The sequence below is a fragment of the Lipotes vexillifer genome, unplaced genomic scaffold (assembly GCF_000442215.2).
Source record: "Lipotes vexillifer unplaced genomic scaffold, Lipotes_vexillifer_v1.1 scaffold149, whole genome shotgun sequence".
NCBI lineage: Eukaryota > Metazoa > Chordata > Mammalia > Artiodactyla > Lipotidae > Lipotes > Lipotes vexillifer.
The window spans coordinates 4,013,562-4,040,832 of NW_006779962.1; the positions used below are offsets into that span (position 1 = coordinate 4,013,562).

General features: G+C 57.0%; 1 protein-coding gene across 1 annotated transcript in view; it reads right to left on the reverse strand.

The window, feature by feature from the left end:
* Positions 1–27,271, reverse strand: part of HMCN2 (hemicentin 2) — a 150,510-nt gene that overhangs the window by 62,061 nt on the left and 61,178 nt on the right. Inside the window, 17 exon segments of the mRNA XM_007453133.1 lie at positions 678–835; positions 2,518–2,694; positions 4,283–4,378; positions 4,852–4,968; positions 5,364–5,536; positions 6,373–6,558; positions 6,789–6,897; positions 7,554–7,835; positions 9,302–9,580; positions 10,563–10,717; positions 11,545–11,671; positions 12,099–12,246; positions 12,556–12,713; positions 13,691–13,885; positions 17,186–17,272; positions 17,930–18,184; positions 20,621–20,748. Of these exon segments, the coding sequence (XP_007453195.1) occupies positions 678–835; positions 2,518–2,694; positions 4,283–4,378; positions 4,852–4,968; positions 5,364–5,536; positions 6,373–6,558; positions 6,789–6,897; positions 7,554–7,835; positions 9,302–9,580; positions 10,563–10,717; positions 11,545–11,671; positions 12,099–12,246; positions 12,556–12,713; positions 13,691–13,885; positions 17,186–17,272; positions 17,930–18,184; positions 20,621–20,748 (2,830 nt within the window).

Below are 27,271 nucleotides of genomic sequence, written 5' to 3' on the forward strand. Positions count from 1 at the left end.
AGAGTCCCCTGGAGTAGGGCTATGGCTAGGGAGCCCTTGAAATAGGGCTGGTCCCCAAGTGTAAGATGCACAACTGATTTCAAAGAGTTTGTACAAAAATGTCTGGTTAATGATTTTTTATAATGATCACGTGGTGCAATGATACTTTTTGGATATACTGGGTGAACTAAAATGTATTTTTTTGTACAGCAGTTTTGTTTTAATATTCACTTTTTATTTATTTATAAATAAAGTAGCCAAAGGACACTTTTATTTATTTATTTATTTATTTATTTATTTATGCCACACTGCGAGGCTTTCGGGATCTCAGTTCCCCGACCAGGGATCGAACCCGTGCCCCCTGCAGTGGACGCAAGGAGTCCTAACCACTGGACCCCCAGGGAATTCCTTAAAAATGCATTATTAAAATTGGTTTCACCTGTTTCTTTTTATTCATCCTAATGCAGCTACTAGAAATTTTTAAATTACATATTCGGCTCACCTTGGTGGTATGCATTATGTTTCTGGAGACCACCTGGCTCTAGGCTCCGTTCAGCATCTCCCCTTCCTCCCTCCAGCCAACCATCCTGGGCCATCACTGTTTCCCTCTCCCCATGGCACTCCCAGGCCCTAACCTCTGCTCCCAGCACCTACTGAGGCACCCGGGAGGCGAGTCAGGGCCACCCACCCCTACTGACCTGGAGGCCAGAGGTCCCTGCAGTGGACACGGGGTTTCCATCCTTCAGCCACATCAGCATGGGGCTGGGGGCTCCCGTGGCGTTACAGGTCAGCCGAACTGGGTTGTGGAGCATCACGGGGCCCGGCAGGCTGGGTGGCAGAGTGATGTGCGGAGGCGCTGCAGGGTGAGGGCGGTACAGGGCACAGGCTGAGCCCCGCTGGGGGTGAAGCAGGCAGGGCCCCTGGCTGGGTACCCACACGGGAGCACACGGCCACAAACAAAAGCTTAGGGACAGCCACTCCCAACATGGGCGCAGCGCTCTGCAGTCCTTGTGGTTGCTCATCTCACCCTTCCAACTCCACCATGAGGCTTCCACAGATGGGAAACTGAGGCTCAGAGAGGGAAGCCACCTGCCCAGGGCTGACCAGCTAGGAACTGGCAGAAGCAGCCCCTCAACTTGGGCCTTCTGGTCAGCACGAGGTCATTATCAGGGGGATGGTGTAGGGGCAACCAGGGTTGAGAATCCCTGGGCAGGTTTTGCTTTCCAACTCAGAGGTATCAGCCTCCAGACAGCCCCTCGTGGGCAGAAAATGGTCAGAAGATTCAGTTGTATCTGGGAGGCATGAGCCATGACACCCAGGGTCCCAGCCTCCTGTCCAGCTACCTACTCCCCGCTCTCAGGATAAAGACCCAATCTTTCCAGCCTCCATCTGGTCCCCAGCACCACCCTGGCCCCTCCTCTCACTGTTCTGTAAGCTCCAAGCCCCCAGCCTCCTTTCAGTTTCTCAAATTCGCTATAGCCTTAGCATTTGAAAGCACATGGTCTCCGTTTAGGCATCCAGCTCTCAAAGATGCCTCCTGGGACCCCCCCCCCCCAGGCCAGGTCAGCGCCCCAGTTCCAGGCATTCAGCTGTACCTCACTTTTCCTAGCTCTTATCACAATTGTCATGAAACAGTACTTTGGGTAAGTATCCAATTACTATATCCTCCACTAGACTGAAAGCTCCTGGGTCCGTCTTGCTCGGGGCTGCAGCCCCAGGGTCTGCCCAGAGCACGTACAGGCACACCTCGTTTTACTACGCTTCACCTCACTGCACTTTGCAGATGTTATGTGTTTTACAAACTGAAGGTTTGTGGCAGCCCTGCCTTGAGCAAGTCTATCGGTGCCATTTTCCCAACAGCATTGGCTCACTTCTGGTCTCTGCGTCACATTTTGGTAATTCCCGCCACATTTCAAACCTTTCCCTCACTGTTCTATTTGTCATAGTGATCTGTGAGCAGTGATCTTTGAGCTTGTTACTACGACTCACCAAAGGCTCAGATGATGGTTAGCATTTTTTAGCAATAAAATACTTTATAATTAAAGTCTGTACTTTCTTTAGACATAATGCTACTGCACAGTTACTAGACTACAGTATAGTGTAAACAGAACTTTTCTATGCAATGGGAAACCAAAACATTCATGTGACTTGCTTTATTTTGATATTCGCTTTATCGTGGTGGCCTGGAACTGAATGAACCTGCAGTATCTCTGAGGTATGCCTGTACTCAATAGATGGAGGAAATGATGTTTGAATAAATGGATGGTTAGATGGATGGATGGGTGGATAGGCAGAGGACTGGATGGATGGCTGGATCAGTGGAAGAACAGTTGGGTGTTTCCATGCATGGATAGAAGAATGGATGGGTAAATTATCAATGGATGGAAAGAAGGGAAGATGAATGAAAGGAAGGATGGATGAATGGATGATGGATGGAAGGAAGGATGGGTGGACGACAGATGGATGAACAGACTGAGGGACAAATGGATGGAAGACAACTTTGGGGACAAGGATCCCTTTAGTCTCAGGGCAGCTCACCATTGACCCGAAGGCCATACTGCAGCTCTGTGCTGCCTGCCACATTGGATGCCACACAGCGGTAGCTCCCAGTGTCAGAAAATCGGGCTCGCTCAATGAGGAGAACTCTCCCATCAGCTGACACCGTCACTCCCTTCTGGGCAGAGACAGGCTGGTGGCCCTTGAACCAGGAGATATCTGGTGAAGAGAAGAGAGATGAAAGGGTCCCTGCCAGCCCTTCAGGCTGTGCCCTGTGTCATAGGCATCCAGGAGAGGCTTCCTGGGTGGCCACATGGTGTGCCTTTATTTCAGGCACTGGAGAAAGCCAGTGTTCTCCAGGAAGGGGGGCGGGGCAGAACAGGGCAGCGTCGTCTGAGATGGAACCGAAGGCAGAGAGGGATGCAGGCTGGGGCAGCCAGGAGCGAGGAGAGTCAAAGTCAGCCCAGCCCCTCACGTCCTCCCCCTGCCAGGAGACCACCCATGAGGGAGATCTTTAGAGGAGAACACGGTGTACCCCAAAACAGCAGCCTCATAAATATGGACCAATTATAAAAAGCTACATGCACCCCCATGTTCATAGCAGCACTATTCACAGTAGTCAAGACATGGGAACAACGTAAATGTCCATCAACAGATGAATGGATAAAGAAGATGTGGCACATATATACAATGGAATATTACTCAGCCATAAAAAAGAACAAAATAATGCCATTTGCAGCAACGTGGATGGAACCAGAGATTATCATACTAAGTGAAGTAAGAATGTGGCACAATATACAATGGAATATTACTCAGCCATAAAAAAGAACAAAATAATGCCATTTGCAGCAACGTGGATGGAACCAGAGATTATCATACTAAGTGAAGTAAGAAAGAGAAAGACAAATACCATATGCTATCACTTATACGTGGAATCTAAAATATGAGACAAATGAAACTATCTACAAAACAGACTCGTGGACACAGAGAACAGACTGGTGGTTGCCAAGGGAAAGGGGGTTGGGGGAGGGACGGAGTGGGAGGTTGGGGTCAGCAGATGTAAGCTATCATATATAGAAGGGATAAACAACAAAGTTCTACTGTATAACACAGAGAATTGTATTCAATATCCTATGGAGTCACTTTGCTGCACAGCAGAAATTAACACAACATTGTAAACCAATATACTTCAATTTAAAAATAAATTTAAAAAATAAAGTTAATAAAGAGATAATAAATAAATTAGTTAACGACCGACTGTATCTTCAACTTCCTTACCTCCTGCCAGGGTCCATCCCAGAAGAGGGTTTCCCCATGGCAGAGGGCAAATACCTCCAGGGCTCACCACCCCAGGCAAAGCAGGGTTGAGCTGGCTCAGATGGGGCACAGGAAACGGACCCCCTTCCTGGGCCCATCCTGTCTGCCGGGCACCCACACCTAGCCCTAGCTCTCAAACCTTTGCTCAACTGCTGGTCTAGAGTAGAGGCCCAGATGGAGGTCCTGTTTCTCACCGCCAGCCCCGGGGCGGCCCCGTGAAGCCACAAACTCAGCAGAAACCCGGCAGGTTTGTTTCAGACACCAGTGCAAAGGCTCTGGGCCCTGGCAGTGACTGACAGGTAATGGGCATTGCATAAACAGCTGTTGACAAGGAAGAGGGGAATGCTGGGGAGGGAAGGGGAAGGCCTGCTGATCTCATCCTGCTTTGTCCACAGCCAGAGTGGTGCCTGCGGCACTGCCCCGCCCCTTTGGATGGGGAACTGGGCTTGGCTGGAGGTGGCTTTCAGCCAAGAGGAGGGGTCTTACTTACCAGGAGGGGGTACACCTGAAGCCAGACACTCCAAGTTTACGGAGGCATTTTCCAGCACTGCCTTTTTGACCAGGCCCGGCTCGATATTGGGGGGCACTAGGGTAGACGAGGAGAGCCCTGGCTTGGAGGGGGTACAGGCTCTGGGTGGCTCATCTCAGCCTCCCCAGTGCCCCTCCCCAGCCTTCCCAAGGTGGGCTGGGCAACAAGGACCACCCAGGCACCCGACCCCCCAGGAAGAGGCAGCATCAGGCACACTGGGGAGGTGGACCCCAGACAGTCACGAGGAGTGACAAGGGCAAGGATTTGCCCATATACACAAGGACCTAAATGAGCCCCCAAATGAATAGAACAAGCCAAGATAAATATGAATGAGAACAAGGCTGCCCACTGAAAATCCAGCAGAAAACAACCAAAAGCGACCACGGGGCAAATGATTTTCTACTTCTAAAGTTAAGTACGTGACATTAATTTTAGAACCCCCAGCCGTCCCCAACCCCCCACGGCAGCCCTGCGGGCCCTCAATCACCCACCACCCCAGGTCCAGGCTCCGCCTCCACCCGCATCCTCACCCAACACCTTGAGCGCCACGTCTCTCCTGCTCTCCCCAGCCAGGTTAGTGGCAGCACAAGTGTAGATGCCTTCGTCCCTCAGGTCCACCTTCTCGATCTGGTGGAGAAGGCAGGTGTGTGCCAGGATGTGGGTGGGGCCCGGGGTCAGAGCAACACGGATGTGGCAAGTGGCCAGGCTGCTGCTGACCCCAGCGCAGGAGAAGTGAGGCATGGGCACAAGCTTGGTTCCGGCTGGAGTTCTGAGTCACCCGTTCAGATTCCAGGGGATCCCTCTGGTCTTGGGGATACTCCCCTCCCCCCATCTTCTCCCTCTGGGAGCTCAAACTCCGGGGACCTCGACTAGGCTTAGGGCTCCCTTCCTTCTTCAGACCCAGCACCCCAAGGCCCACTGAGCATTTCTAGGATGAGTGGACTCTGTTTGTCCTGCCCCCAGGCTGCCAGATCTCTGCTTGGGCTCCCCGGGGCCACTAAAAAGCAGCCCCTCCCCCTGTGCAAGGTTGGCCTGCCAGCCCTGGGGCCCTTGCACGTACCTGCAGGTTCCCCCCCGAGGCTGCCAGGGCCACACCATCCTTCCACCAGCGGAGGCTTGGGGTAGGTACCCCAGTCCCTGCACATTGGAGGGTCACAGGCTGCAGGAAAGGGGCTGTGATGTTCTCACCCCCAACTATGACCACCGACGGGAGCTCTGCGCAGAGGGAGAGGCAGGGAGGCCCAATCAGGGTCAGGAGGGGTGCAGTGGGCACCCAGAAACCTCTTCAATGCCTGGGGAGGGAGGGAGTGGCCTGGCAGGTCTGGCCTCTAGCTTCCCTCCACTCAACCCTCCAGACACCTGGCCTTAGGGAAAAGGGCACCAGACTGAGAGCCGGCAGAGCTAGTCTCTCCCTTTCAAACTCTCCCATTCATCATCCATCCATCCATTATCCATCGATATGTGCACTGAGCATCTGCTCTGTGTCCCACACTGCACTATGCACAGGGACACAGCAGAGAAAGTTCTGTGCTGCCCTCAGAGCTCCCAAGTTGGGCAGTGGAGATGAACAGCCAAATGAGAAGTCCCAGTACAGTAGGTGGGGGGCTATGGCCACGAGAGGCTGGGCAGTGCAGATTAAAACCATGGTGGAATCAAGGAGGGCTTCCTGGAGGAAGGGGTGTTTTTTAGGACAGACCTGAAAGATAGGGAGGAGCTAATCAGGCAAAGAGGAAGAATGTTCCAGGCAGAGGGAACAGCATTTGCAGGACTGGAGGTAAGAAAGCCAACGTATTTAAACAGTTGAATGAAGTTCAGCGTGGTCAGCATAAAGAGAGCCAGCTGGGGTCAGGGGGAGGCTGGGGAGGGGATCGAAGGCCTGTAGACAAGTGTGGTGAGCAGCTGAGACCACCCTCTCACACCTGTGTCTCTTTGGGGAGCTGGCAAGTCCAGACCAGAAATGCTGTCCAGAGAAGACCAGCTCCATGCCCTTCCCATGTCTGTCCGGCTGGCTTCACCCACCCCGGCATCTCCGGCTGTCATTGCCCCAGAACCCCAGGCCGCCCTCACCGTGCACAGACAACTCCACTTCAGCCCCTGCAGTGCCTGCTTCATTGGTGGCCTGGCAGGCGAAGAGGCCCGCGTGGTCCAGCTCCACGTGGTCGATGTGCAGTGTGGTCCCCTGCGAGGTCAGTTGCACCCCGGCCAGCTCCTCGGCTGGGCGGCCATTCTGCAGCCACCTAAGGTGTGTGGGGAGGGGAACGGGTCAGCCTGAGGCTAGAGAAGGTAGGGGCAACAGGACAGGCCAAGAGGCCAGGCAGCATCTCTCTCTTGTTCTCACATCCTGGGCTCCATGGCTTCTTTCATGCTCCTGGGAGGGGAAGCATCTCCCGTCCCCACCCACCCCCAAAGCATGCTCTCTGCCTGTCCCCCAGCCCCCCAGTTCTGGCCTCCACCACCTCATACGCACTGGATCGCGGGCACTGGGGAGCCTGAGGCCTGGCAGGGAAGGTCCAGGGGCTGTCCTACGAGGGTGGTCACCGGGCCCAAGCCTTCAGCCAACAGGAGCTGCGGGGGCACTGTGGGCAGGGGCCACCATTGGGTGTCTGGAGCTGAGGAAATCCCGGCCTACAGCCCTGCCAAGTCCCACTGCCGCCAGAGCCAGGCCCAAGCTTCCCCTCACCCTTCAAGCACTCCCATAAACGGCCCCTCGTCCAGAAGGCCTTCTAGGGCCACCCAAGTTCAGCCTCCCCACAGGATCGGTCTGTTTATTCAATGTCTTCCCACCAGACCCAGGGCTCAGGAGTCCCGTCTCCCTGTTCCCTGCCTTATCCAGGGTTAATGGCTGTGAAGTGTCCGTGAAATGCAAGAAGCAGTCGAAGGGCCCGCCCACCCCTCCCCGGGACCAGCACCCACCACCCAGCTTTGGGCCTCAGGGTATAAATGTCCATCCCATTGACCAGGAGCATCTCCTGGAAGGCAGAGCGGTGTCCTTCACCCTGGGTGACCTGGCCCAGGGTCATGGGCAGGAGCCGGGACCCTTGATCCCGGGAATCAACCTTGCCCACACTGTATCCCTGAGGGGCCCCAGCCCAGATCGCAGTGTCCTCGTCTGTCCCCTTATCTGTCTCATGCAATCCAGGGCACCGGTCACTTCCATTCCCTCTGCACACACTAGGCGTGGGAGAAGGGGTCCACGGCCCAGGTGACTCGGGTGGGGCAGGCCTGGGCTCACCCTGCACCTCCACGGAGTATTGCAGCACGGCCTCCCCAGCGGGGCTGCTGGCCACGCAGCTGTACAGGCCTCCAGACGCCTCCCCCAGGCTCTCCAGGCTCAGCATGCCGCCGCCCGCCTCCAGCCACGTCCCATTGCTCTCCGCCACGGGTAGCCCCTCGTGGTGCCAGGAGAGGGTGGGGGGTGGGTGGCCTCTGGCCACACACTCCAGCGCCAAGGGCCTCCCGGCCACGGCCTTCACCACACGGGGCCCTCTGCCAGCGCCCTCGATGGTGGGCGGAACTAGGGAAGAGGCAGGGGTTGCTCAGGGACCAGCAGCCTGGCTAAGGCCCTCACAGACCCCCAAACCCATGTGAAATACCTTCTCCTTCCCTCCACTAGCTGGAACCCCTGTTCAGACATCACCTCCTCCAGGGAGCCTCCCCCGGCGCCCTGGCTGGAAGCACTCTCTCCCTCGTCTGCCCCTTGGTGCCATCCCCACACCCCCTACACCGCCTGCATCCTCTCTCCACACCCTGCTGCCCCCGTGAGCTCAGCCTGAGCAGAGCAACACTTGTCTCTGTGCGTCTTCAGTATCTGCACACAGCAGGCCTCAAGATCCGCTGAACCCAAAGGGATGGGTTCCCCAGGGCCCAAGACCAGAGCCTCCACTCCTACTACTGGTCCCCCTCCCTGGCCTGAGGAGGCAAGCAGACCCTAGCCCAGACGGCCCGGCCTCTGGGGGCTCCTAACTCAGCCAGTGATGGCCAAGGGGGCAGCCAGAGGGGGGGGGCTTCTCTCTTCCCCTTGGGGAGGGCCCCCAAGTTGCTAAGTCCACAGAGTCATTGCCAGGAGACATGGGGCGATGAGGGAACGGGATGGGCTTCTCAACATTGCCTGGGTCACTAGCCCCACTGAAAATATAATGAAAACACACACGTGCATTTTCCATCCATTTCCAGGAGGTTCTCAGATCCCTGAATAAGAATCCCGGAGTTGCTGCTGGGCTCAACCTCAGAGGCTGCCCATAGACCCCACACACCTCAACTTCCCTTTGGGGTCCCCAGGACTCCAGCATCCAAGCCCTTTGTATCTTTGGGGACCAGAGCTCCGGAGCTGATTCCTCGAGAGGGACCAGAATGACCCCACCAGGCTGCATTCTGCCTTCTAAACTTCATCTGCTCAGACCCATCCCTGCCCTCCTACACACACCCTGTCCTCCGAGTTCTTCACATGTCCGCAGAGCCAAGCCGCTCCAGGCAGGCCAACACTGAGGTTAACAGAGCACAAATCAGACCCTCGAGGTAGGAACCGGGTCCTCTCGCCTCCCAGCGGGGTGACCTGGGCCAGCCCCAGAGCCCACCACGCTCACCCATGAGAGGCCGTGATTAAATTAGCTAGCGCTGTGACGAGCCCCAGGGGGGTCTGGACCACAGTACGTGGCTAATTAAGAGCAGTTAGTTATTAGCTGTGGTCATGGGGGTGTGGGCGCAATTTCCTGAGAAGCCCTAAACCATGAGGGGGAGACCTGGATTCTCGACTTGGCTCCGCTGGGGCCCCGAGACAGGCCCTTCCCCTGGCGTCGGTTTCCTCACCCGCCTGAGGCTGGACGAGCTGAGATGACCCTTCTCCCTGGGTAACCCCTCATTCGCATTTTCCTGGGCCTCTGTCTGCTCCCTTCACCCACCTTTAGAGCCAGACGGCCCAGAGTCCCTCCCACCACTCGCGCCAGCCGACCACTGCTCCTGCTGCGACCCCGGGCCGCTCACCGAAAACCTCCAGCCGGGTGGACTTCTCCACGACTCCCACGGGGTTGCTGGCCTTGCAGGTGTAGATGCCAGTGTCCGAGCCCTGGGCCCTCTCCAGCTGCAGCTGTCGGCCGCCCCTGGTGTAGACGGCCCCGGCACTGGGAAGCAGGGGGTCCCCATCCTTGAACCAGATGATGTCAGGCGTGGGCACTCCTCGGGCTTCACACAGGAGCCGCATGGGGTGGCCCTCCATGACGGCCAACTCACTTGTCTCGTTGGAGCCCCAGATGGTGGGAGGTGCTGAGGACAATGGGGGGCAGGGGGCAATCACAGGGAGCCTGCCCAGCACCGAGGTGGCTGGTGTCCCATCCCTTGCAGCCCCATGCACCTGTCTGTGGGCCACAAGCACCGCACATGTCACAGGCTTCTACTGCAGGGGTGGGAGGAGGGGCGGGGGGCTCTGGGGACAGACAGGAGATACCGGCCAGGGACACACTGATGTGGGGGGCAAGCCCGGCCATCACAAGAGGCGCAGAAAGCGGGGGAGGGGCCACAGGTCAGGCTCCGGACCTCACTTTGCCTCTGACTCGCTGTATGACCCGCATAGGTCACTTCCCCTCTCTGGGGCTCAGTCCCCCCATCTGTAACACGAGGGGCCGAACTGGATCCGGGGTTCCTACAGGGCAGGTCACACACCATAGGTGGTACCTAAGCTGATCCTCAGGGCACGTGGGCATGCATCTCATAACAGAACAGCTACACCCTCCCCAAATCTCCTTCCTGCCTGATTACGACAAAGGAAAAGGCTGTTTGGTGCGTCTGGTGCGACTATGTTGGTAACCTTTCTAGAACTTTCTACTCTGCCCTTTTTACCACATGCAGGCAGCTCACGCCTAAGGGTTTCCAAAATCCCTCTTTGGTTGCATTTGTTTTCACAGCTTCCTCCCACGAAGGCCAAGCAGCCCTGGTTCCTACTTCCCTTTGATGTGTTACACAACCTTTTACATAAATGAGTTTCAGTGTAAAGAAAAGTGAATTGATTTAAACAATCATCCTGAGTGGTATCAGGAATAGGAAAACTTGTGAAGCTCAGATGGGGACAATGGGATTTGGGAAACATTGGGCCAGATTCCCTCTGTTCTTCCCGGTCCACCCCACCCCCCCGCCCTCCCCAGCTTTACTGAACCGGGGGCTCGCTCCTCATAGGCCCCCGTTTGTGCCCTCGTCTTCCCTCCATGCAGTCGGCAGCCCGTGGTGGGGGCCGGGAAGGGGCTGGGCTCACAGTGGATTCTGAGCTGAAAGTCCTTGGCCTGCTGGCCGGCTGGGCTGAAGGCCACGCACTGGTACCGCCCTTCATCCCCCAGGTGACCGGTGGTGATTCTGAGAACCTGGCCGTCCTCCCGCAGCTGGATGCGAGGGTCCCCCGGAAGGACAGGTCTGGAAAGATGGTCAGGATTGTCAGTAAGGCCAGCTGGCAGGGGTAGGCTACACAGAGGGGAGCCTGCTGCTTGGGAACGGAAGCCTGGAAGATTCACAGTCGCTGAAAGGTACCAACAACCCAAGTGCCGGTCAATGGATAAACAGATAAACAAAAAGTGGTTCATCCCTACAATGGAATATTATTCAGCCATTAAAAGGGATGAAGCACTGAAACTTGCTACAACATGAAAAAACCTTGAAAACTGTGCGGCTAGGTGAAAGAAGCCAGACACGAAAGACTACATATGTATGACTGCATGAAATCTACATGAAATATAGGGAAATTCACAGAGACAGAGGTTAGTGGTTGCCAGGGGCTGGGGCGGGGGAGGAACAGAGCAGTGAGTGCTAATGGGTATAGGGCCTCCTGTGGGGGTGATGAAATGTTCTGGAGCCAGATAGAGGCGACGGATGTGCAACACTGTGGGTGTACTTGTATTTAGTACTGAACATAGCAGACTGAATTGTGCACTTTGGAATGGTAAACATCATATTAATTCCTTAAAATTTAAAATACCTTAAAAAAACACCTTTGAAAAAGTTTTAAAAATGAAAGGAAGGCTGGCTAAGTGATGAGAAAACCCTGCCATTTGAAAGCAGGGTCTCACCTGGGTGATCTCAGGCTTGGGGGTGGATGTGCCCCACACTGCCCTCTGTCTGGGCCCTGGCTGGCTCGTGCAATGCCTGTCAAGCTCTAACCCTGCAGAGTTCCATCTCCCCAGAGGCCCTCTCCACCAGCCCAGGCCGAGGCTCCACCCCAGCACTACCCGTCGGGGGTCACTCACTGCCCATCCTTGGTCCATTCCATCTGGGGCGTGGGGACCCCCGAGGTCTGGCACTCCAGCTCCACCCCTACACCAGTCAGGCCCAGCACCTCCTGAGCGGCCTCGGCTCCAAGCACGGAAGGTGGGACTGCGGACGAGAAAGGGTGGGGGGAGAAAAATCCTCAACCCCTACAAGCCCCGCCTGCTGCAGGGCCTTTGCTTGTGCAGGACCCCTGCCTGGTCACCCTTCCCTTCTCCTGCCCGGTCCTCATGGGAAGCTCCCCCAAACCCCTGGCTGGATCGGCCCCTGCTCTGTGCATCCTCAGCTGCCGTGCGGCACCGCTCTTTCGTAGCACATAATGCACATACATAATGCATAATGTAATTACAAGGCTAATGATGTGATTGTCTAATGTCTGCCCCCATAGCTCTGTGAAGACAGGGACCAGGTCTGCCACGCGCCTCTCTATGCCCCCGGCTCCCAGCCGGTAGTTTCCCTCCCCTGCCCCACCTAAAACGGGAGGGGTTGCAGGGCCAGACACACTTGGGAGCTGGGAGGGCTCAGCCTCACTCACTGAGCACAAGGAGATCAAAGTCCCTCTGCGCAGTCCCAGCCTGGTTCTCGGCCCTGCAGGAGTAGAGGCCAGAATCGCCCTCCTGGATCCTGGGAAAGTAGAGGGCCCGGGCCCCGTCCAGGAGGCGGTGGCTGCCCACCTCGGGGATCTGGGCAGAAGAGGCCAGAGGGAGCTGGTGAGCGGGGTCTGGCCACCCCGCATCCCCCATCAGCAATGAGGAAACTGAGGCCCAGGGAGCTGGTTGGTGACCGGAACCCAGGGCTTCTGATTCCCAGAACGGTGCCGTGCCCTCTCCACCAGGCAGCCCCTCAGGCTTCATCGTGGGCCCACGGTCTTCCGTGGCCCTGAGCCCCAGTGCATCCCCAAAGACACCTGCCACTTGTCACACCTCCCCGCCACACCTGGCACATGCAGGAACCCGTCCAGAAGGTCTGTACCCTATCCAAATCCCACCCACAGGCCATCCACCCCAGGGGACACCCACCTGCTGCCCATCCTTGAGCCATGTGATCTCGGGGGCCGGAAAGCCATTTGCGTCACACTCCAGCGTCAGGGACTGCCCGGCCATGCCTGACACGTTGGCCCTGTGCCCGTTCTCCCGGATGCTAGGGGGCACTTTGGAGCAAGGAGAAGCAGAGGAGCTGCCCCCTCCCAGGACAGCCACGGCCACCCAGACCCCTTCTGGGGCATTCTTCCCCCCCTGGACGGGCAGCGCCAACTCCCGCCCTTCCCCAGATTCTGGGGTTCCAGGATGCCCGCCCCAGCCCCTGATGTGGCCATCAGGAGCCACGTGGACCTGGGAATGGCCACAGCGGCCTCGCCCTGGGACCTCGTGCTGGTCGTGCCCAGGAACTGTCTACGGGCTCTGACATCCAGCTTTGTAAGATGCGGGACCCCCGGGATCCATCTGGCTCTACACCCAAACTGCTGTCACGGTCACCTAGGGGGGTACCCTCCCCCGCCCCGAGTCAGAATCTCTGAAGATGGGGCCTAGGTTATGTCTTTGAAACAAACTTCCCGGGCAAGTCATTTCCCGGCAAGCTGGGGTGGCTGCTCACAGGGAGGTGGAAGGTGCTCCCTAAGAACCATAAGACTGCTTCTTGCAGCCCCTCCATGAGCCCGTGTTGAGGAGCAGGGCTCCCCTCCCCCTGCACACAGCACCAGGGGTGGGGGGAGGGGTACGGGGCGGGAGCTGTGGGGAAGCTCTTCCTGCTGCAGGGAAGAATAAGAACCTCGGGGAGTTTCAGCAGCTTCAGTGGAAGGTGGGCTTTGGGACTCTCATTTGCCATCAGTGAGCCTTCTAAAATAAATCCACTAGACCATTTTAGAGCCATTGATGGAGTTCCAGTTTCTTCTCCTTACACTGTCTCCGTGGGGGTCTCTCTGGGGAAGGGGATGCCCATGCAACCTGCCACTTTCCTAACACCCTCAAGCCCTCCCCAATAAGCATGGGGTGGGGGAGGGCAGGGACCTGCGGCCTCCCCTGCGGTGAGCTCTCAGGCTGGGGAGCTGGCGCTGCCCCACCCAGGCATCCATGGGTACCACTGGGAGGTGTGTATAAGCCGTTCCCCAGCTCTGGGGTCCCTGCTCACCATGGACTACAAGCTTGGCTCTCCTGGATGCGGAGCCCGCCTCGTTGGTGGCCTGACACTCATAGTCTCCACCGTCGGTGGGAGAGACCGAGGCCAGAAACAGAGAGCCTTCATCCAGCACTGCCAGGCCCGGCCGGCCACGCAGGGGCTCTGAGGATGGGCCCTTCCACCACGTGACCTGCGGCTTGGGCGTTCCTGGCAGGACACAGAGCCATCAGCACGAAACTCTGTCCCCTTCCCTGTCCACACCCACACTGCCCCCACTCCCGTGCAAGTGATGCTGACCCTCCGGCGGGGGGAGGTCTCAGGTACCGCCTTGCCCCCCAGGCTGGAGGAGCAGCAGGTGCTCACACACCTGCCACCTCCCCACCCAGCGCTGTGCGCCCACATGGCCTCCCAGCGGCCCGAGGGCCACAGGCACAGGGGCCAGAGCCTTTACTGGTTCCCTTCGCAGAGGCCCCACCTCACCTGCACTCCCAACCCCCTCACCTGCCCTGTGTTTTCTCTTTTGCCTGCCATCTCCAACTTTCTAATGTACATGAGATGAACTTCTTTAGGGTTTTTTTTTTTGGCCTATTGTCTGTCTCCCCCCACAAGGTCCGAAGTCTTTGCTTTGTTCCCTGCTGGACCCCCAGCTGCAAGCCCAGCACCTGGCACACGGTAGATGCTACATGAATGAATGAGCCCGCCGTGCTCAGTACCCATATTGTCCCATCAGATCCGTGCATAAACGGTGGAGGCCCCAGGTGGACCAGGCCTGTGCTTCCCCTCACAGGCATGAGGCGGGCACCGCTGGCCACACACCCCTAGCCCCACCGTGAGCGCCGCAGTCCCTCTGGAGGCCCTTCTCCGACACTCCTCGTGTCGGACTGTGCAGCGTCTGGCTCTGCCACCAGCCTGTCGGCTCACACGGCCCGGCACACAGTGGGTGAGGGATGAACAGCTGCCCCACTGGGCCAGGGCACACAGTAGGTCCTCAGATCGGTGTTGAAGGAATGACACAGCATTCCAAGCAGCACATGTGCCCATGAGGCATGGCGCCCAGTGGTCGCAGCGGGGCCTCGGTCACGTGAGCCCCAACTCTGCAGACTTGCTGAGTGATCTCAGGACAAGGTCAGCCCTTACCCACTGCCCTGCCTGCTGGGCCCTCACCTGCCTTCCTACCTCTGCTAGCACCGAGCAGGAGGGCAGCCTGCAGCCCCTCCATCACCCCCCATTGGGGTCAAAATCGTTGCTAAATACCAGTTATCATGCACCACACCCCCACTTGATCTGCCGACTCCCCTGGCAGCTAGGGGCTCTTTGTAAGCACATTCTCTCTGCCTCACTTGCTCTTTTATCCTCACCTTCGGAGGGAGGGGTGAGACACCCCACCTGGGGGGAATGGGGCTGCGATCAAGATGCGGCACATCCAAGGCATCCTGGGTGTCGTCTTGTTCGGGAGGGCCCCTGCCCCACCCAACCCTGTACTGACTGCTCCTGCTTAAGTGCTGGGGACTCTGCCCGCTGGCCCTGACGGAAAAGGAGGGCCACCCATGCTCTGCGATCTTTGGGCTACTTAATCCCCCGTGTCTGTTTTCTCATAGAACCCTCTGCCGTTTCCTCTGTGTCTGCCCAGGATGCCTGCTGGAGTGTCCCAGCTGCTCCCCACCATGGAGACACATGTGTGAACACATACACACAACATACACACATACAGCCCACAGACACACACATGCCCCTCCCAGTTCCTCATATTTTCCCAAAGGCCCCAGCCCATCCTCCTGCCACCCAGAGACCAGGACTTCAGAGCTGCCAGCCTTGAGGGGTATTGAGTTTTGAACCCTGGAAGCTTTTTTTTTTTTTTTTAAATGCAAACATCTAACCCCTAAATGAGCGCTAACCACACAGAACCGCACCACTGCTCTGTGACGGGAAGACTCCAGGGACTCAGGGCTGTTGCTGAAAAACCACTCATCTTGCCTCCACTCCCATTTTACAGAGACCAAGAGAGGAGCAATGTCCAAAATCACCAGCATGTTGGTGGCCAGGCTCCTGGCCTCTGTCCCACCCCACAAGGAGGAGGCGGATGGTGCCACCCACTGCAGGTACCAGGAATCCCATGGGTCACGCCCTCTGTGCTCCAGGCTTTCTCCTTTCTCCCTCAGAGCCCTCCGAGCCCAAGGTCACATGGCTGGTGAATACCAGCGCCCAACACTGCCCACCGGGCAGCCGCCTGCTTGAAAGAGAGAAGGCCAAGGGGGGTGGGGTGGGATGCGGGGCGGGGACAGGCAGTTTTGATGGAGGGGACTTTTGGCTGAAGTCAGGCCCAGAGGACAGGCCCCTGGCTGACCAGGGATGATGCTGGGGTTGTGAGTGACTGTGGGGTATCAGGGCAGGAGGCCGGGGCTGGTGGTCCCACCTCCCACCTCCCACCTCCCAGGAGGGTCCTACAGGTTCCTTGCTGTTACCAGATACTGACACAAGGTGGCGCCCTGGTCAAGAGCGGGACGATGGCCCCTCCAGGTGGTCTGCTCCCACCTGCCTCCTACCTGGCCCTCCCCTCTGTCCCATTCCAAGGATTTCCCTAGATCCCGCAGCATAAGGAGGTGCAGTGCAGACTACAACCAGCTCTCCTGGCTCCTGCCAGGCTTTTTGTAAGCTACCACTTTCTTCTTAGACACCCAGACACCTGCCCTTCTAGAAAGCACCATCCATGCACAGGGGAGACATTTTGGCCATTTTGACCCAAAGCCAGAAGTGACTCTGGCAGCCAGTGGGATCCACTGGGTGCCGCAGGGAGATTTTACAGAACAGTAGAATCCATTCAACACATTTCCGCAAGCTCCTACTATGTGCCAGGCACGGTGCTGGGACCTAAACTTCCTGCTGTCCAGTGGGTCCACTGGGCCTGTGTGGAGGGACAGGTGTGACCCCACTGGACAGCTGAGAAAACTGAGGCTCAGAAAGGAGGTGTGAACTGCACGGCACCGGGCAATTGACCCAGGGGTGGCTATCTCGACCCCACACTGTGCTGTAGCCCAAAGGGGGTCCCAAAGGACTGGTTTGCCCAGGACTGCGTGAATCCATGCCCTGTGAGAAAGCCTGGGGCTTAGGGAGAGGCAGGGGCCACCAAGCACTGATCCTAGGACCCTGGGGCCTTCCTCAGCCCCAGCTGTTACAATCCCCAGGCGCAGAGGGGCCCAGGGTTTAACGGGCACTCGGGGCTGGGGTTAAAGCAGATTATACTCCCTGAGTCACCATCTGGCTGTGACCTCAGGCAACCCTCTTAACCGCTCTGGGCCTAAATTGCCCCTAATAATAAAAAAAAAAGCTAATGCTAATACCCATCCTATAGGGCTGCTGATGGGATGAAGTGCCTGGCATGGTCCTGGACAGGAGTGGGGACCCCATAAGCCTCCATACCCACACGCACTGCCCACAGTGACCGAGGGCGCTGAAACATGGGTGGGTTTTCTCCCCCTCCCAGGCCCAGGGCCCAGGGCCCAGCCTCACCTCTGGCAGGGCACGGCAAGCTGGCGTTCTCTCCTGCTACCCTCTCCAGCAGGCCACTGGTCTCATCGGCCCCCCAGTATGGCGGCTCTGGTGGAAGGTAACGTGGCCACAGTCACACACCCAAACCCAAAGCCTGGTGCTCCCCCGACCAGGAGCCCAGGGCTGGTGGAGGGGGCATTCCCATCCAGAACCCCAGCTGGAATAAGGGGGTACAAGCCCCGCGTTCCAGCCCTCAGCCTCAGGGAGAGTCAGGGCCATGGCACCAGCTCACCCCCTGCAGGGTGGCCCATGGAACAGCCCCCAGTGCCGCGTACGACCCCGCAGGCTTGGGGAACTGAGCTCAGGATCGTCCTGCCCTGCCTTCTCTGAGTGTGTTTCAAATTCATCATAGTGAAAATGCTAGCACCAGGGATCCAGAACTTTCTATGCCCCAGGCACTTCACACACATTCTCTCACTGACCCCTCACATGTTACTGGACCCATGTTACAGGGTCAGAGAGTGTAAATGACTGGCCGATGGTTGTCCAGCTGGAAAGTGGGAGAAGCTGGCCTGCTGCTCTTCAATCACCACCTCACGGTGCCTGCACCCCACCCCGAGAACGGAGCCCCCCCCAGGGCTGGCGAAAGCGGCCCGACACGGCTTTGGGGGCTGGGAGGAAGGAAGGGGTCCAGCAGCTCAGAAGCCCAAGCTGCTGCTGGGGAAGGAGTGGGGAGGTAACCTCTGGGGCTCAGGGGAGACTCACCCAGCACCCTGAGCTTCAGCTCCCAGGCATCCACCCCAGCGCTGCTGGAGGCCTCACAGCGGTACGTCCCAGCGTCCGAGGTTTGGATGGCCATGAAGTGGACGGAGCCCTTGGGCCCCCCGCTGCGCAGGGCCACCCCATCCTTGGACCAGGTCAGCTGGGGCTCCGGGTTGCCCTCGGCCACGCAGTTCAGGTCCAGAGCCTCCCCCACCAATGCCTTCAGAACCCGTGGGCCTGGCTGCACCTGGGGGGGCACTGACAGGGCCACGGGGAGGGCTGTCAAGGCAGGGGCCCTGGGTGGGGGGAGTCACAGAGCCCAGACTTACAGAGAGGGCCTGGCCTGCTGCAGGGCTCCCCACACCCCTGGCCGTCACCAACCAGTGGAAATCGTCATTGTGGGGGGCGACTGACAGTAGGACATCCCGTGTGGACCCCCCCCCGCAAGGGCAAAATCAGCCTTTCCCTTGAACACACGTGTTGCCATCAAAAAATCACTCCTCGGGCTTCCCTGGTGGCGCAGTGGTTGAGAGTCCGCCTGCCGATGCAGGGGACACGGGTTCGTGCCCCGGTCCGGGAGGATCCCACATGCCGCGGAGCGGCTGGGCCCGTGAGCCATGGCCGCTGAGCCTGCGCGTCCGGAGCCTGTGCTCCGCAACGGGAGGGGCCACAACAGTGAGAGGCCCGCGTTACGCAAAACAAACAAACAAAAAAAATCGCTCCTCTGTGCTCAGCTTACTCCCCCGCCAGCCCCCATCCCCATCCCTACCCCCAGGCTTGCACCCAGCACCATTTGAGAACCACCAGCTGGGAAACACCATCTCAGTGCTGAATGGGGACATTGAGGCCCAGGGGGCGGCGGGACTGACTCAGCCCAGGGGGCAGCATGCACAGAAGGGGAGGTTCAAATCCCAGCCCTGCCCCTCTCAGCCACAGGACCCTGCACTGGCTGGAGCCTCGGTTTCCCCTTCTCACAAAGAAGCCCTGGGATGAAATGAGATGCAGTACTAGAGCAGCCAGCAAGGAGCCTGCCCCACAGTGGCGCCTAAAACATTGCGGCTAGACTCACTCTCAGGGTTCCCAGCTCGCTCTTCCCCTTCCCTGGCTTGGGGAGGATAGTGGGTATTGTTTCTTCTGCATTTGTGCTTTTCAAGCAACTTTCCCATCCTCCATCCCAGTTGGTCCCTCCTACAGGGTGGGTGATGCTATGTCCATTTTGCAGATGAAGAAACTGAGGCTCAGAAAGGTTGTGTGACTTGACCAGAGTCACCCGCTGCGTCGGCTCATAGGAGCTGGACCGGCCCCAAGGCTGGGTCTGTGTGACCAGGAATCCAGGTGGCTTCCGTGGGACCAGACTGGATGAGCCCGGGAGAATTCTCGAAGACGAGGACAAGTGTCCTGGGCCCTCGGGGGAAGCTGAGGACATCCACTCCCTTCCCAGCTTCAGAGTAGGAGCCCGAAGATAAGACCATCTATGGAAGCTGGCCCCTGGGCAGAGATCAGCTCCCCCACCCGGAGCCCAGAGCCTCACTGTCTAGGAGCACGAGGGTGTACAGGCCCTGCCCGCCACCTCCCTAAAAACACTTGCTGAAAACAACAGCAGTTTCCACTGTGCTGAGTGCCTGATGTCATCAATACCCTTTCTGACAACTATGGGATAGGCATTATTGCCTCCACTTTATAGAAGAAGAATCCAAGGCTCAGAGAAGCCAAGCAGCTGGCCTAAGGTCACACAGCCAGTCCGCGGCGGAGTCAGCATTCAAACCCAGCTCTGCCGACTCTGAGACCCTGCTCATCACCCTGCTTCCTGCTTCTCTGTTTCTCTCCCACGCTCATGCAAACTCACAGCAAAGCTTTGAGCCCCTCCCTCTGAACCTCAGCCTGTCCACCTGTAAAATGGGGAGTCAGCTTAGATCAGGGGTTGGCTTTTTCTGGAAAGGGCTTTTTCTGAAAAGGTTTTGCAGACCAGATGGTCTCTGTCTCAACTACTCAACTCTGCCATTACGGCGTGAAAGCAGCCACAGACGCTATGTAACTGAACGTGTGTGGTGGCACTCCAGTAAAGCTTGTATTTATGGACACTGAAACCTGAATTCCACATAATTTTCATATGTCACATTATTTGCCTTTCTTCCCCCCAATCGTTTAAAAATGTAGACATCATTCTTCACTCGTGGGCCACATGAAAACGGCATGTAGGTCAGTAGTGGCTGAGGGCTGCAGTCAGGGGACCCCTGTCTCAGACAACTCATCCCCGTGCTCCTGGAGATGACAAGGTCCCCGCCTCTTTGGTGGAGTGACTCCACTGGGTGGCTTCTGTGAATGCAACCTGGACACCCAGGTGAACATGCACTCCTGGGCCCCCACCTGAGCCAGGAACCAGAACCCCCTCCGTGGGTCCCCCTCCCAACACCCAAGTCTCCAACGCCACGGGGCCCTGCCCTTTGCTCTCAGGGGGCCTCTGAACAGACTCTCCGGGCTCAACCAAGGGGTTCAGGAGAGGGGAAGAAGGGGGGTGAGGAGGAGAGATAAGGCTTGAAAAAGACAGGAAATAGAGTTGATGGAAGAAACACTGGAGGACCATGAAGAGGTGACAGAGCCTGGCGTGGAGATGGGGGAGGGGCACGAGAGGCCTAAGAAAGATGGGAGTTGTGGGGAGCGGTGTGAGACAGAGGCTGCCAGCCAGGGCCTTACCTTGCACCCTGAGGATGTAGTACCGAGCAGCGGACCCCGCAGGGTTACTGGCTGTGCATTCATAGAGGCCACTGTCACTCACCTGGGCCTGGGCCAGATGCAGGGAGCCTGATGGGAGGAGGCAATGCCTGTGGGAGTGAGGGGCACTGGTAAGACCCCAACCGACCCCACCTCTGCCGGAAAGGCCCAAGACCCAACTTGAACCAGCTGCCTCCTCCAGGCAGCCTGCCAGGACTGAGGCAGTGTCCGCCATCCACCCTTTACTCCTCCCCCTGCCCTGCCTCCACTTCCCCCAAACCACCAGGCCGAGGCCAGGTCCCCTCCAACTTGCGTAACAGACAAAGAGCACTAGGCTAAGAGTCCGCTGGCTGGGTTTAACTTTGAACCCTTCCCAGCTGGGTGAAGCAAGTCCCTTCACCTCTTGGAGCCCCCATTTCCTCATCTGTAAAATGGGCATATTAAGAAGTTCTGTGGCTGAGGCTGGTGAACAGATTCCATGTGGGCTCAGCCCAGGGCCTGGTACCTAGTCGCCAGTAACTCTCCCTCCTCTAATGCATATGCCTACCGTTCCTCGACCCTGCCCTGAGAGTGGGGATGAGGCCTCACTTGGAGGCCCCCCCCGCAACGGCTTCCAGGGAGAAGCTGCAGCCCAGAGACCCTCTGCGTCTAAGTGCCAGGTCTGGCCAGGCTCTGAATCCAGGGCTTTTCTGTGTCCTGTTGTCCGGCGTCATATTGGGCCCTCAGGAGGAAGTTGTAGAGATCCCCCATCACTGCACTCCCCAACCTGGCCCATCTTGCTGAAGTCACCCGGCCCCCATCCCACGGGGATCTGGGACCCCCAGCCAGGCTCCTGCAGCTGGGCTGGACCCGAGGGGGCCTCTGCAGATATGATGTCACCAGCCCACATGTGCTGGCTCCGTGCAGTCCCTGCCCCCGTAGAACTGAGTTGGCAGCTGCGGCCACTGGCCACAGCAGGGCCCCAAGTGCAAGCAGCTGGCACGGGGGCGGGGAGTGGGGGTGGTAACCTCCAAGGGCCAGCCCCTCCCCCGCCTATGCTCATCAGAGTACAGCTGGGCTCCAGTCCGGGTCTCCACTCCCGGCTCTGCTGAGTCTCAGATTCCTCCCCTGCAAAACGGGGATGACAATAGCCTCCATCTCCCAAGCAGGTGCAAGCCAAGTGCTGGACGTGCACTTATTGAACACTTATTAAACAGGTCAATATTGCTGGCAATTCACTCTCTGGACAACCACGAGTGACTAGTTTTGCTCTGCTGGTTTTCTGTCTCCCTATGTAAAGTGAGCTTGTAATCCCCCTACCCAGCAAACCCTTCGTCCAGTTTGCCCTGAGCATCCAGCAGGCACCTGGGGCAAGTTCTCTGAGGACAGTTGTGAGTGATATACCAGGCAGTGGTCTCTAGAGCCCAGGCACTGGTCTGGGACAACTAGGTCCGACCCTGTTCTGCCATGTGCTTGCTGTATGAGACTGCGCAAGTCACTTAACCTTTCTGTGCCTCGGTTTTCTCCTTTTGGAAAAAAGAGACAACAGTGGTACTTATCCCTCATAGGGTTGTCCAGAGAACTGAAAGACCTAATTCACAGCACAGTGCCTGGAACAGACATACTCAGCAAAGGTCAGCTGTTATCATGGTGACGACAGTGCATCCATAACAATACGCAATGCAGTTTTGCATCGTTTAAAACTCTTATATAAATGGCATCATGTGTATGTGTGTGGGTCTGATGCATTCACTTTTCACTGTTGTATAGTAGTCTGTTGTGTGATCGTACCACAACTGGATTAATTTGTTTTCCTTTTGGTGGGCGTTTAAACATTTAAGTTTTTCTTTCCTCCCTCCCTCTCCTTTCCTTCATTCGTTCTTTCTTTCTTTCACCACCAGAGTTCTCTGCACACTGAGGTATGTGTCCCCACGCGCAGGAGCAGGACTCCTGTGCCACAGGCTCACACACCATCAGCTCTCACGGGTAGAGTCCATCATTCCCCCTTGTAGAGCAGGGCTTCTTATCAGAATCTTCCAGCTATATGTGAAACATACAGATTCCCAGGCCCCATCCAGAGACTCTGATCTGTGGGGGGAGGCTGGAATCGGGGTTTTACCAAGGTCCTCAGGGGGACCACCCCTTGGGAGCACTGCCCCAGGACACAGGGAAGTGCCCCTGCCCTGAGAAGCAGCCTGGTGGAGCAGATGGGAACAGGGCTTTGACAGCAAGTGGCCCCCGCATCCACCACCATTCGGCCTCTTGAAGGCGGACTTTGGGCCAAGGACTCCGTCTCCCTGAGCCCCGGTGTCCTCACCTGGGATCACAGGAGACGGCACGTATGGAGTGACATGATGCACACAAAGCCCATGGTCCCTGGGACATAGTAGGTGCTCGATAAGCAGCCCTGCTGCTAGTAAAAACCATGACCCCTCAACATGTCTGTGTTTCGCCCCCCAGCCCCCAATCAGCTGGGCAGCCCTAAGTAGGTCCCCTAATCTTCCAAAGTGGAAGAAAAAAGGAAAAAACACAACACAGATGCTTTCTTGTCTCAGTGACAAGTAAACATTTCCCCTGTGTGGCTCCCCTCCCCTGGCTTGGCTTTTCTCATCCACAATTTTTTTTTTTAAGTTAAATAAAGTTGACATCCACCAAACACGAGCCAAATCAGTTTGAGGCTGAAACATACACACTGCGTCACACTTGGTGCAGGGACATGGTTCCCTTAGGGGACTTTGCTGCAAACCTCGACTAGCCAAGCAGGGATGCATGGGTCAGCAAAAAGAGGTCTAGGCTGAGCACCAGGGTTCTGGATCTGAGGTCCAATACTGCTATAGACGTGCTGAGCCAGCCCAGGCAGGGCAGACAACGTCTCTGAACCCCAATTTCTTCATATTTGAAAAGGCTGCTCTGGAATTCCTTTATCTCAGATGTTACCTTCTAGTTCTTCTAAGAACTTTAGAGAAGTTACTTCCTCCCTCACCAAGCCCTTAAAAGGATAGGAAGTGGGAGCTTCCGGGATAAAAAACATAATGAAAGAAACTTCCAAAAGCGGAAACAATTCTCAACAATAAATGTAGGCATCTTGTCTTTCTCATAATGACCCCCAGGTCATTTCCTAAAGAGGGAAGGCTGCTCGCTATACCACAAAGGAGGAAACGGAACTAATGGAAATTCCATCTTATAAATGGTCAAGCTGAGGCCTGCAGAGCCCTCCCCATCACAACCCTCACCGCACCGGCTTGTGACCACCTGTCACCTGCGGGCCCTAAGAGGACACATCCCCAGCCATCTTATTTGCCTTTGTATCCCCAGAACCTAGCCCAGACCTGGCACAGAGCAAACCCCACTTGGACCAGATACAGGAAAAAGGTATGGGGCCTGGGGCAGACCAAACAGGACCTAGAGGTCTAGGGGTTGCAGGGCAGCCCTTCTGCACCGCCCCCGCCCCATGCCGCGGGCCCTCTCTCTCCACATTCCCAAGGCTCCTTGGGGTTTGGGGGCTGCAGCCCCGGGAGGGGTGTCAGGGGCAGGGGGGAGGTGGGAGGAAGTGGGGAGAGCGCTGCCGTGTGCCCTGTGTCTGTGGTGTAATTAGCAGCAGCCTCCCCGCCAAGGCGAGAGCAGCCAGATGGCTCCGTGTGGCGCCCAGATGAAAACATGGAAAGGTTCGAGGGGAATTTCCTGTTTATGGCCTCCAGTGCGCTCGAGGCTTCGCTGTTGGCTGTGAGGATCACACAGCCATGCAGATGATGGGGGACGGGGAGGGAGATCCACCTACCCTGCCTTGTCCCCCTGGTCCTATGAGCTTCAAGGGGGATGTATCCGCCTGGAGAGACCAAAGGGCATCTGATAGAAAGTGCAAATCCCAGGCCACACCTTCGCTGCAACCCAGCTTGGGGTCCCCTCTCCAGCTCCTCTGTGGCTCAGGGAAGCTGCCCCTGCTGCTCCAGCCGGATCCCTTCTCTCACACACTCCTGGAGGCTTTATGGCATTTAACACACCTGTAATCACCTGTCGCTGTCTGATGGCTCCGTGAAGGGAGCGGCCAGGTTGCCCAGGTGGTTCCTGCCATGTTCCCAGTGCTTAGCACAGGTGCTGGCCCACAACAGGTGCTCGATAAATATTTGATGGCAAATCCCAGCTGTCCCTGTCCACACACGCACCCCTTCCCACCTTCGCTCACACTGTTTCCCACACCCCACCCTGTCTCAATGCCGCTCTCCTGCCCCCAGATCCCCTTCAAGGCAGCACAGCCTCTAGCTCCTCCATGAACCCTTCCCTGACGAGTGCAGGCAGGTTACACTTCCCCTGCTCTGAGCTCCATGGAGCCGAGTTCAGCCAATTTCTCGTACATTCATTCATTCACTCATATGACAAAGAGCCACTGGGTTCAAGGTGGGCCACTGGGGTGAAAGAAATGCACCCCGTCCTCCAACTGCTCAGAATCTGGTGGTTGGTCTGCACCCAGGCCCTCTTGCTGTGTCCCATGCTCCGCCTGCTGCCCCCGTTTCTAAAGCGCCCGTCCAACCTCACTGTGTGAGCAGAGCCTTCTGGGCGGAGGCTGTCAAATGAATGAACAGCACCCCCTGCAGAACCGAGCCCACCAGAGGCTGATCCTCAACCACAGCACGCAGTTCAACAGCGCTCAACAGACGTCCACCACGTGCAAATACATGCTGGGCGCTTGTCTGCTGGGCCAGGGTGGGGTCTGAGGCTGCAGCAGGGATTGCCCATCCCCCCCCGCCCCCAGCACCAGTCAGCCTGGACGGCACCTTCAACCACCAGTGGCCACTCTGACCCTGACCCACACCATAGACCCTTATAAGGAAGCCCCAGACGGAAACCCCAAGCTGGAGCAGTTTAGGAAGAGGGGCCTGATACCAACGAAAGGGCCAAGCACAATATATGAGCGAGGGGGAGAATACACATCCTCTGAGCCCGTGCAACATAAACCCAGAGATGCTAACAGGTGACAGCTGTCTACACTTGAGGGCTTCCTATGCGCCACTGCACAGCTAAGCACTTCCGCGCACACTGTCACTTGAGACTCAACAGCCAAACCTGCAAGGCAGGCAGATCCTACTATCATCACCCCTTTTGCAGAGACCCAGAGAGATGAAGTCCTGCTGTCCATGGTCACCCAGCCACCAGGCCAGGGATCAGATGAGCTATGAAGATCCCCCAAGGTAAAGACCCCACGAGGGGCCCCTGGGCAGTCCATGCCATGCCACTCGCTTCTAAGGAGGAAGCGGCTTTTCTCCTGGATCATCAGAACCCAGCTGCAGCCCCCCACCTCTCCCCTGGGCCATGAGAGGGAGTGGGTGTGCCGACTGCCCTGCAGCATCCTCGGGGTGCTCTATCCTCTCCCTGTCCCATCCCCTCCCCCGGATGCGGCTGGTTTGGCCCTGTGTGGGACCCTGGCCGGCTGCCCCCGGGAGCCAGTGCTGAAGCCAGGAGTACTCGCAGCTGTCCCAGATACACATCAGAACCAGAAACAAACATTGTTGCCTAGCAACACCACCTCGCCCCAGCATCCCTGGGCTGAGTCATGGGACCAGAGCCACTAGGCGCTCTCTGGCCACCATCGCCTATCCAACCCTTTCATTTCTCAGACGGGAAGATTGAGGCCCAGAGAGGGGAAGGGTCTTGCTGAGGTTCATTCAGAGAGTTGGGGGCAAGGCTGGGATGGGATCCTAGGTCTTTTGCTGCCTGATGTCACACACAGCCGGAGCCCATGTCTTCTCTCTCCTAGACAGTTTCAGCACAGTCCTGGGCACATGAGATGCTCAATAAATCCTGCGGACTTCACTTCTGAATTCACAACTCAAATGTTCCTTTCACAAACAGCAGTCCCACAGGGTAAGAGGCACCTGATAACCATTCCCAGCCTTGGACTCAGCCATTGGCTTTCAGGGCTATACCCCAAGGAAATGACCCAGGAGATAAAGAGAAGCATTTGTACAAAAATGTTCCAACAGCCCCATTTATTACCGCCAAAAACTGGCAACGGAGCATCTGCCCCAAACAGAGAAAGAGCTTAGCAACGATGAGAGCTGAACGCCCTGGAATGTTATCTTGCCCTTTAAATGGAAAGCAATGACGTGGGCCAGGATGAATCTAGAAAATGGGTAAATGTGGAAAAATATCAATGATAAGGGCAGAATGGAAGAGGCACTAAATTTAATTCTCTAGGAGCATCTACAAGAACACACTGGAAGGGGTCGTGGACACAGGTGGGTGGTTTAGAGTTTCATGGGTACTCAAGCTCCTACTATGTTTTCTTTCCATTAGGACTTTCTGACTCAGGAGGTCAAGGCTCCCTGAGTTCAGAATATTCTCTAGAATCTCCAGAAAGAGCAGAGTGGCCTGCCCGACCCTGGCCCAGAAGCCTGATATGTGTGTGTCCACGTGTTCTCATGTCTGCATCTCTGCTGTGTCTGTGTGCATGTCCACATGTGTTTGTATCTGCGGTTGTGTCAGTGTGCGTGGCCGTGTGTCTGTGTCTGTCTGTGTGCCTGTCCATGTGTATTCATGTCTACACGTGTCCGTGCATGTCTGTATATGTCTGTGCATGTCTATGTGTGTCTGTGGGTGTGTGGGTGTGCACATCAGGGCCCAGCCCAGGAAGTGAGATCAGGATCCCAGTTCCCTACA